Here is an 11,436-nt window from a genome sequence, read left to right on the forward strand (position 1 = left end):
TAGTGTAGCTATGTTGATACACCATGAATTACAGCCACAAGTTGCTTACACGACCCACATGGTCATTTCCTTGTGGTCCAATGCATGATTAATGGGGATATTTATGAATTTGCTTTGTTGTATGCTTCTCAAACTTCGGCTCACAGGGCTACTATGTGGCATTTTTTGGTTGCTTACCCTTGGATGGGTAATGCTTTCCTTTGTGGGGATTTTAACAATTCCCCTGCTTCTGGGGACAGTAGTACGCAGCCATCACATATGATTATGATAGAACGCCAAGCTTGGGGTCAAATGACTGATTCTTTACATGCTTGTGATTTGTGGCAGCATTTATTGCCTAGTCTACTAGGTTTACTTTTCATCACAATGCATTTACTCAATATCAGGCTCAGCTGGATCGATGGTATATGATGCATGCAATCCCCTGCTATTACACATGGATGCCCTGGTTTCAGCGCAACATTTACATGGCATTAACATTCCTGGGAGTTCTCTTTTTGTTAGTCAAGCATATGCAGATGACTCTTTTTTTGTTAGTCAAGCAGATGACTCTTTTTTCTTTTTACAAAACTCTGAATCAGATCTTCAACAGATTGTGCATGCCCTTGACCTGTATAGTCTGGCAACGGGTTTAAAAGTAAATTTCGACAAATCCAAGCTCTTGGCCTTGAAGGAGCGTGACTGGCATAAATTGTTGTGGCCAGGTCTTTTGATTCCTCCAGATCAGGTGGCGCGACATTTGGGGTACCCCATTGGATGGCATATTTCTTTGACACAAGAAAGACAGTGGGTGCTTCATAAGCTTGATTACTGGAAACTTTCTACTTGGCCGTTTCATGTTCGCCTTCGGATTGTTCAATCTATCATTATGGCGCATGTCTAGTTCCATTTGCCTCTCATTCATTGGTCCTCTACAGATATTGATCGATTCATGTCCAAAGCAATGAAATGTCTCTGGTGCACTGAAACGGACCGTAAAGCAGTTTGTCTACTCCAATATAATTATGTATGTACACCAAAAATGCATGGGGGCTTGAACATTCATAATATTCATTTTCATGTATTCATCACATCTAGAAAAGTAAACTTAATTTGAAGCAGCGAGTTTTCCTTTGGCGGTGTTTGGTGGGTGCAGTCCTAGTGGGTTCTCTGTTGGCTGTCAAGCAAGTACTTCATTAGTCTATCCGACTTGTTCGCATCCATGTGATACTGTGGTGCATCTTTTATGGGCCTGTCCTACTGTTCGTGATTTTTTGCTCGTTTGACAGCTCTGCTCCATGCTCGTTTTCCTAGCCTCACTTTTGGCACACATTTCTAGCTCTTTGGTAGATTTGCTTCCCTCCCCTGATTATGCTCAGTTCTTCTCCTGGTGCCGCTACTGGGCTTTGTGGACCGTATATCATGCACAAAAAACACAGTTATTTCAGCATACCTCAGTGGATGTTTATGCTTATTTTTGTTGTTCTTTGCTTCAATCTCTTCAAGATGATCATTTTCTTGGACAGCTTTCCTTGCCTTTGCTGGAAGTGTTTTATCATTGTTTTTAGCTTTTTGATATTGGTTGTCCCACTCTAGGACAGCCATGAATGTACATTTTAATTATAATGAAAGAATGGATTTCACCCAAAAAAAAATGTGTGTGTGTGTGTGTGTGTGTGTGTGTGTGTTAGAGAAGAAGAAGAAGAAGAAGCCCTTTTTAACGTCGTAGAGGAACAATCCCAAGAGACCAAATATGATCTATCCCAGAGAGAGAGAGAGAGAGAGTACTTGCATCAACATTTGTTACATTGATAAGTGCATACCTCTTTAAAAGCCCATAATTATACCATCACTGGTCCATTTTCACATAATAAAAAGAATGCTACATATAGAGGAACAAACCCTCCCCAGTTCTTTGATACTCATATGATTATTGGAAACTAACGCGACGGTGCCAGACAGGCAACTATCTGCATTAAGCTATCAGCAGTGAAGGTTAGAAGGCAGCACTAATGCTTGTCCTCAGTTGATATCGGCAGCTGGTCACTGTTTTATAGCTGTTGATCGAAACAACTGCAGTAGCCAGAGACACTGGTTTGTATCATGTAAAAGCCTATACAAATTAACCTTTCGAATAGATTAACCTCTTAAATTAGCCTAATCAAATGAATTAGGAAGGGCATCATAACAACATAACCTATAAGGGAAGGCAACAAGCATGTAATAAATTGGAGAGAATTCTCAAAGAGTAAGGACATCTAGATAGACGGACCTCATAACAGGTGATCAAGGATGTAACGAGCCCAAATGCCCCAGTTACTCGAGGAGTCACTCTTTTTGAAGCCAATTGAAGAAGACCAATTGCAACAACTACATCCATGGAAGACTTGACCAAACCTAGACCACTCGAACATAGCCGCTTCAGATTCTCCTGTGCAGAGGCCACACAGACCATTAGAAAAAACTGCATTTGATATATTGGTTAGGAGGTACATAAAACATCCACTCTTAATGTGTTTCCCAATGTACCCTCTTCCTCCAAGATGCCGCCATGCCGCCCCCTGCCATGGGAACCCTCTTCTTCCAGTGCACTTAACTTTTAACTTGGTGCATGGCCCCTGTACCCCTTTCCCCAGTGACACTCTTCTTCGAGTGCACACTCTTCCCTCTTTATGATGCCTACTGAAGTAGCAGAGTTAAAGACCTCTGTCAAGCCTTGTAAAATCATGGACGCCTTGAATGTCAACACAACCATTTGTGAATCTCTTTAGCAAATCACAAAAGACCTTTTTTGGCCTTCCGTATATAGGCTTACACACACATGCATACAATTATTTTTCCAGAAAAAGAGCTCAAACTTTGAAAGAAGCACAAGCGCACGTGCCGATGCACACGCATGTGCACAAACATGCACAGGCATGCACTCACACAGGTTCACGTACAACCAGACACTGCTCCACACAAACAAGCGAACACACAGCAATAGCCAATACTATTCGATACCATGGCATGGAACACTTTCGCCACCACATCCGAATGAATACCAGAAAAAGAAATGGCATGCCTGTAGTTCTCCCACACTCATTTAACAAATGCCACAGATGCCTCCTTGTTGGGTCATGATACACTACGGTACTCAAAGATAGTTATGGCACAAAGTGTTTCCAGGTATCGCTGATAAGTTATACGAGAATTGCACTCATTCTTTCGTAATATTACCACCATTCCCAGCATGCAAAAGGATGCCTCCAACAAAACTTTGTAAGTGGGAATAAGAGCAGAGCCCACGCAGGGACTTTGCCAACTTGTGGAATATTTAATGTTTCTGCAAGTAGTGCAAGTCTGGCCAAAAATAGAATCACTAAGGAGATTAATGCATAACTGACCAATCAGGGTAGGTTTTCACTCCTCCATAAAATGATGATGCTGAGCTTTGGATGCAAGAAGCCAGAAAATCAAGTATGCTAAGTAATGTGCAGGGCTCTAAATACCTGGAAAACATGAACTTGCTGTATAGCCAGATATAGTTCTTAAATGTTGTTGGCTACTTACTGAATTGTTGTCGTCCTTACGTTTTTCGTGTAGAAGTGAGGCCAGCTGATATAACTGCAGGTAGATAAAACCAGTTGATAAATTTAATGCTAGAGCATTAAGTATAGCAAACTTGGCAGAAAATTTATTGAAACACAATCTGACACCAAGGGACAAACTTCCACCTCGCTTAATGAGCTGCAAGCGCAACCTCCCAGGAAAAAGTACAAAGAGACATTCGATATGAAATCTGTGCGCTGCTTGTTCTGGACTCAAAAGAACACAAACAAGAGAGTTACATCCAGATAATGAGGCCAAAACCAGCTCTAATCATGTGAGTCGTATTACCAAAGAGAGAATGCATCCGACAGACATACGTGATACATATGGAGATATATGTATCAAGATGCAAGCTAGCATGCATTTAAAGCACTCACAATAGTAAAGTCAAATGATCTAAATACACATGAACAAAGAGATGGAAGGTGAATTAAACCTTGTAGATGCCTATCCTTCCCGCCCACACCAAATGATCGAGTGCCAGATAAGTAGCCATAAAGGAGTTCTTTGACTATAAAACCGTGAAGAAAAAAATCAACACAATGTGAGTGAAAGAGTCGTCATTTGTAACATGTTGCTTACAAAAGTGGTGCCATGTCTTCATGATAATATGTAAAGTGATAAGAAAAATAAGCCATTTTATTCACTTGCCTTGCCAAGAAGCACCACTCCCATGGGCGTATCCTTGGCTGCTGGTGTTACTAAACCTTCCAGCTCATTCACAGACTGCCACAATTACATCATCAGCGTGTCAGCTTACCACCTATACATAAAACTCTGGGGCTCCACTACTGAAAAAATACACAAATACATAACGTGCGTTCAAAGGGTATTTATAAAACCCCTTGCTTGTGAATCTTGGCCTTATAAATGCACTTCTTAAACTTCCGAGTTTTTCTTAAAATTCATTTTAAAAAATATCCAACTTGTGTAAGTTAATTTCTATAAATTTGTTATCAAAAACATATTTGAAGGGAAGATCTTACATATTTTTCAATGGACCCATAATGAAGGGTCAAACCCACCAACCTTTAGAAGACGGAACACCTTGCGAGCTAGCCCTGTTGACATATCGACTTGCTGTGCTACCCCATCCTTGCCGCCACTCACGAACTTGGAGCCGTACTGGATGGCCCGACAGATCTTATCTCTGGCCTCTGCTTGGTTGAGGTAAAGCGAGAGGAAAGATAGTTGTTCTTTCGTGGTGCTAAGTGATCCCATTGATCCAGACCACCGGCTTGGCACCTGAGAATTTGTTAGTACCCTTGATGCCTCCACACCTTGAGGATTTGGGGAGCTCCTGCAAAGAAAATTAGGTCAAATTTAAGACAATAAACGACACAACAGGGCTGCTAGAATGCAACCCCATGCATGCCACCATGACATAGGTAGCTATGAGTATGGTGGATCATGTTTGGAATAATAATTGTAATATGTTGTAATAATAATAACAGTCTAAAATAATTTCAGCAAATAAGGTGCATCTTCAACAATAACTCTCTAGATGAGGGTTTATTTTCTAGAGAAATTAAACCCTCTGCACACCTCGCACACGTCAGTAGTTGCCAGGCCACATAGTAAACTTAATAACAATTTGCTTGAATCCAATTTTTTGTGAAATATATTTCTAAGTCCAAATTTTGGGATTTTAAAAACATTAGTAAATCTGGATCCATTTGTATAGTCGCCATCTATATATGGCTGCATTTGATTTACATGTGGTTTCCTCAACCATTGAGTCTGACAAACTGCTTAATCACAGCATAATTATACTTTTGCAGTAAAATTCAAATCTAGGAAAAATAATAATAAAATGCTGCAAGCAGGCTCTAGCTGGAGTGGTAATGCCTTGGCATGCTGACGTGGAGGTCCAATGTTCAAACCTGGCATTTACATATAATTCATCTCCCAAAAAAAAAAACATGCTGCAGAATCATAGAATGGGTTTCTTTTATAACGTACGAAAATTACATAAAATCAAATAACAACAAGATTAATAACTAGCCTTTGAAATCATTATTTAAACACAATTTCTTGTTGGAGAAACACACACACATACACACACACACACACACACACACACATGAAAGAAAAATCATGCCAATAATTGGATATTACAACTACAACAAGGACTAACACAAATGCATCATCTTTCATGGCAGCAAAATGATTATATGAACATTTTCCAAACAAGTTTTGTTAAGAAAAATCAAGCCGATGAGCATGGTCAAACACATTGATAATGACAGCAAGTGTGCACCTTGTAAGCGGTTCAATGGAAGGGTCCTTAAAGTGCTGAGACTTTTCTCTCTCTTTTTATGGAAGTTGAGAGGTCTAGCACAGAAATCCTGCCCCTGCCCCCTTCTTAAAAGGACCCAGTCAGTGATGGATTAGCAAAGGCATGTGGGTTAAGAGGAGCCATGGAAGAATGACTGCAGGCCAAAGTCTTTTAGATGCCAATTTTGCAAAGAGGGGGAAAAACCAATGGATTGCGTGCGAATGCAAAATTAAATCTGGAAAGTGAGAGAAAAAAAACAGATAGAAACCCAAAAAAAATTACACCAAAAAAAGCATTTCTCTAAGCCTATACAGAGAAGGGTTGGGCGCAAGGACAGACCTCAAACGTAGGCAACGCTCAGCAGAGCAGCAGCAAGCAGGAAGAAGGAAGACCCAATTGGGTTCTTCTTTATTTTTCGCTTAAATTGAAGGGAAAGCAAAGAAGCTTCAAGCGTAGAAAGAGAGCAAAGGTAAAAGGAGAGAAAAAAAAATAAAGGGTACCACTTACTTGGCAGGAAGGCACCATAGCTTCCCAGCTCTTTCTGTGTATGATACTTGATGATGATGCTGTTTTGATGAGTTGTTGATGATCAATGATGCAGCAACTGCACAGCTTTTGCTCGTTTTTTGGGTTTAATTTTGCTCAAGCAAATCATGCTTTTATATATTCCCTTGCATAATTTTGCTCAAGCAATGCCCCACTTTCCACCTCACTTGCATGTTGCTTCTCTCCTGTTTTATTCCCTTTTGGTCCTCTCTATGCGTTCACACTCCTACACTCCTGGCTTCACTCTTGTCCCCCTTGGACAAGTTCACACTCCTACACTCCTGGCTTCACTCTTGTCCCCCTTGGACAAGTTCACACACATGGCTTCACACTCGTCCCTTGGATAAGTTCACAGACATGGTCACTCATGAAGACCCTTGGGAAGCCGGACAAACCTTGCAGCTATGGCTTGTCCGGTGCCTTGTTCACAAACTACAAACATGTCTACCATTCCATTTAGTCGCTGATTGAATAAGTTCTCAAGGAGGGTGGCCACTTTTGAAAGAGCCTTATAGTTTCTCCACATCACCCTTCTCCACTTTTCATCACTTTCTCAATAGCATGCTAATGTGACACTACCATCTCCCTTGCCCATGCACACCAATATCGCCTTGTCACCTCAAGTCACCTTGACTAATGTTTAAGGGGGGGGCTTTACACACCTAAGTTAGCTTCCATAGCCATTGGCCCTTTACATGCTTGCCACTTAGAACAAAAGGATAAAGCCCTATTACTATGCAACATTGCTTCCATCATCAATTTTTGCACCTATGTAAAGACCCTAAGCACCCATGTCATGTGGCATACAAAAGAGGAGCATGTGAGCTTCTATTCTTGATCTTGCCTAGACATTGCCACCCTCAGTTAAGTTCCAAACTCTAGCCAAGAACATCACCACGAGGTTATTCCTAATGTGTAAAGATATCAAATCCATTAACATCCTATAATTAGAAGAGATTTCAATAAAAATTGTGGCTTAGTAGGCAAAGGTAGCCCTTGATTTACACACTTGCTCACATTGAATCTAATATGTTCCCCTCATTTTTTAAAAATGAGATTAAAAACAAAAATAATATAGCTTTTATATGGACAGTGATTCAACCAAAAAACATTTAGATGTCCACAAAGTCTTTCAGCTCATTAAATATGCATGCAACTTTTTTTCCCTTTCACTAAAATTGTATATGCTTGGTTTTCTTACATGGAACATTCCATCTATTTGTTCTTGCTTTACCATTTGATGTTTTTTTAAAAGAGGATTTAGGTGTGTATACATTACTAAAAATGTTTATTGATATTAAATGAAAGCTATCATAACAATTTTTAACAATGAGATTGAGATTGAATACAACAAGTTGCATTGTGAGGACTTTCAATTACACTAAGGGTAGTACAAGCTAGAGAGAGAGTGAAGAGAGTTGGTGGTCTAGATAATCGAAATGTATTTAAAACACCCCTATTTTTTATTTTTTCCATTCTTTTACACAATTGTTTTTCATGCCCTCAAATCATTAGTCATCTCTTTGTTTTTTATCATGGATAAATTGAGAAATTTTTCAAAGTCTTAGGTGGTTCCCACTCCTTCGTCAAAGTCTTTGATGGTTCCTACTCCTTCACGTATGGCTTCATGCGGTGGTGTTAGTGGGAATCCCTTATCCTAAAAGTCATATGTGTTTCCTGCTCCTTCACGTATGGCTTCATGTGATGTTGTAGGGAATCCCTCATCCCAAAAGGACTCGATGAAACATCTTCTTTGTGAATGGTCTCTTGCCATGTCACCTCTTCAGTGCCTCAATGGTGTTTAAGGTCTCAATAATCTTCTCGGTATGAAGCACAAATCATGTATTTTTGGCAAAATTGAAAATTTTGGGTTTTCTTTGAGTTTTCCTTTTTATCACCATTGTGACCCACTATCTATATACTCACTAACACTATAGTCATTATCAACCTATAAATGTTGTGTGTTTCTATTCGTTTGCCTTTTTCTCAACATGCATGTTGTCATCTATTGTTTGTATACACTATTTTTTTAAAGGGACACAAGAGTCATATATTGTGACTCCTTTTCACAAATGCTTATTGCAAGCGAGAGGTCCCTTTGATCAATGGGACTAACTTGATTTGAAGCCCATCAAATCCGTCTAATGATCCATTGGTCCTATGTTCTTACCAAGGAAGAAATGAATCTATGTTTAAATTTTCAATTATGGTTGACTTTGGCAACAATGACATCGACCACGTGTTCTAGGAACCAATTGTAGACTTTGTATGCCTGCTTCTTTTGAGGGGCCACATTCCATCACCTTCATTTCCAAATGTGGTCAAGATCTTATTGAGACCTCCATTAAGGCTATTGGTAGTCTATTGAAAATGTACATAGCCCTAGGATATGTGTAGATTTCTTGGAGGTATTATCATGTTCCATGGCCTATGCCAAGTTAAAATGCCGCCACTTCGGAGGGGATGTTGGGATATCTCATGAAGGACGTACACAAACCACACTTTAAGTTTTATGTAGAAGTTGTAATATCTCTATGCTCAATATGAGCAAGTGGATATAACATCATATCTTCAAGGGGGGGGGGGGGAGGGGGGGAGGGGTAATGGGCACATCTACATGGATAGTTGTATTTATAATAAGCAAGGGGATTTGAAGAATAACATCATATAATTGTCTACATGGATAGTTGTATACATAATAGGGTTAGTGTCACTCTTGGTGAAAATTTGATGAAAATGCTCAGAAGTGATATGTATTATAGTATTACATCATGGATTATACCCAAAATTGGTAATGGAGTGGACTCATCCCATGCACGTGTAGTGTGAAAATGAAATGAAGACCCCTAAATTGATGAAAATGTTTAGAAGTGATATGTATTATATTGGTACATCATGGATTATACCCAAAACTGGCAATGGAGTGACCTCATCCCATGCATGCATAGTGTGAAAATGAAATGAAGGACCCTAAATTTGTGATGCACAAGAGTGACATGAGGAAGATCTTCTTCAAACACCACTACGTCAAAGGGGAGGTAGCCCACAACTACCTTTCAAAGGCCATGATCATGAATGTTGCAAAGGAATACCACCACTATGAATAGTACACCAATGTTGCTAGTTAGGTTGCATGTCCAAACCTATCAACATCAATGATGATAGTGCTTGCAGTCTTCATGCACAGGCTCATGTTGATTGTGAGGAAAACATGGTTGGCTGAGTTCAAAATGTGCAGTCATTGTGATGTCGATGTCTTTGGCTGTGAATTGTAAACAGATTTTGTTACATTAATAAAGTTTCATTCTTGTCATCTAGTGTAATTTTTATCTTCATAAATAAAAGTTTTAATGATGTCATGTTTTGTTATTTTTATCTTTGTAATGTGTAACTGCTTTGTTATCATTCTTTGATTTACTTCTTTTTCAAAATTTATCACCTTTGGAAACATGTAATGATTAATTAGGCTTTTAACTTTTGATAATCTCTCTTATATCCCCCCCTCCCTCGGCGGGCTATGTAAGATTCCTCCCTCCAGCTTTTGAGGTGTAAAGGTGTAAGAACCTCCCCTTCTATTCTTGAAATTATTCCCCTCTCTGAAATAGGAAAAGATCTTGTTTTACTCTATTTTGGCTTAGAGAGAGAAAATGTCTAGAGAGATAATCTAAAATTGAGATATCTTTGGATATAAAAATCCTCCTAGTGTCTAAAATGGATTCCCTTGAAACAGAAGTTCAAAATGAACTTTCCAATGTGCATTAGGAATTAATTGAAAATGGTATAAGGGACCTTAGCCTAAGGGTCTACATTTTTAGAAATTTTTGGATTATGGTTCACCCAATTAAGGTTCCAATGGGCCAATTGGATTAATCCAAGTGTTGGGATGAGATAAATCCAAAAGAATAAAAGAAAATACCCAAAAATGAGTAAATGTGTTGACTCAGTACAAGGTTTATTAGTTAAAAATTATGAGATATTACTAAAAAATGAGATATTTTAGAATAATGATGCATTTTTGACACCTTGGTAAGGAGAGGGGGACTCTTGAGGTAGGCACCTTTTTCACATGTGTGGAAGGGTTTTTAATTCAAAAAAATTATGATATATTTATCTCTTCTCTCTCCTAGATCAAACCAAATCAAAAAGGAAGCCAAACTGGACCAAATCTTATCCAAATTGAGTCAAACTGAATGTGAAAAATTCTAGAACCCAGTTGGACTTGGTTAGTGGCCTCCCTCACCTATAAATAGACCCTCAGTCTTTCGTAAAAAAATATTGGAGCTATTCCATGCCAGTATTATATTAAAATAATCATATTTTCTATTATCTCTTAATTTTTCCTCTCTTGGGAGCTTGGAGCTCTCTCTCTCTACAACAACTCTTGGAGTTTCTCTTCTCCTCTTGGTGGACCAATTGATTGTTCGGGGGCTTCACTGCTAATAGAGAATCAAGCCAAACTTGGAGGTAAAATCAATTTTTATGGTTTTTTCAATTTATCTCAATGACTTTCTTCTTCTCAACCCCTCTCAAGCTTGAGAAGCTTTCTAAATAATTGTTTTAATTCAAATCAAGCTTTCCCTTAAAGTCTTACGCAAAAGATCAACCTTTTTACAAAACTTGATGTTTTGCATCAACATTATGTAAAACATCAACTTTCCCACAAAACTTGATGTTTTGCATCAACTTGATGTAAAACATCAACTTTTCCATAAAACTTGATGTTTTGGATTAACTTTGATGCAAAACATCAAGTCTTATGGAAAAGTTGATGTTTTGCATCAACTCGATGTAAAACATCAACTTTTAGGGGAGTATTTTTCTTAACTTTGAAATATTTTTATATTTTTCATGAGAATTATTTTTTATTTTTATCACCAATAAATCTATAAAAACTCATTCCAAATAGTAGATAGTAGCTAATAAAATCTCAAAATTTTAAAAAAAATCCTATAGATCATAGAATTAAAGAAAAAATATGCCTAGGATAAGGTGATATAGGTAGAACATAGGTTTAGGGCTAAGGACCTAAAAAACACACATGG

General features: G+C 38.5%; 1 protein-coding gene across 3 annotated transcripts; it reads right to left on the reverse strand.

The window, feature by feature from the left end:
• Positions 1-1,778: 1,778 nt before the first annotated feature.
• Positions 1,779-6,520, reverse strand: LOC147607120 (peroxisomal membrane protein 11-5-like). Of its 3 annotated transcripts, XM_086791174.1 has the most exons (9): positions 6,356-6,520; positions 5,831-5,931; positions 4,600-4,870; positions 4,222-4,296; positions 4,007-4,081; positions 3,696-3,776; positions 3,532-3,585; positions 2,252-2,410; positions 1,779-2,052 (listed from the first exon to the last, which is right to left on the reverse strand). In XM_086791174.1, exons 3-9 carry the CDS (start codon positions 4,789-4,791, stop codon positions 2,023-2,025), a joined length of 666 nt encoding a protein of 221 aa, XP_086647300.1. In that variant the 5' UTR covers positions 4,792-4,870; positions 5,831-5,931; positions 6,356-6,520; the 3' UTR covers positions 1,779-2,022. The 3 variants fall into 3 exon arrangements, with proteins under 3 accessions (XP_086647300.1, XP_086647299.1, XP_086647301.1); XM_086791173.1 differs by lacking the exon at positions 5,831-5,931; XM_086791175.1 differs by lacking the exons at positions 5,831-5,931; positions 6,356-6,520 and adding an exon at positions 6,188-6,324.
• Between the last annotated feature and the right edge of the window lie 4,916 nt (positions 6,521-11,436).

The sequence above is a fragment of the Cibotium barometz genome, chromosome 56 (genome assembly GCF_041138505.1).
Source record: "Cibotium barometz isolate CiBa-2024 chromosome 56, ASM4113850v1, whole genome shotgun sequence".
NCBI lineage: Eukaryota > Viridiplantae > Streptophyta > Polypodiopsida > Cyatheales > Cibotiaceae > Cibotium > Cibotium barometz.

Coding starts and splice junctions, on each gene's coding strand:
- LOC147607120 (XM_086791173.1), bottom strand. CDS start 4,791: ATGGGATCACTTAGCACCACGAAAGAACAACTATCTTTCCTCTCGCTT. Junction 3,777..4,006: donor GAAGGATAGGCATCTACAAG/GTTTAATTCACC, acceptor TTTTGAGTCCAG/AACAAGCAGCGCACAGATTT. Junction 3,586..3,695: donor CTTGCAGCTCATTAAGCGAG/GTGGAAGTTTGT, acceptor ATCTACCTGCAG/TTATATCAGCTGGCCTCACT.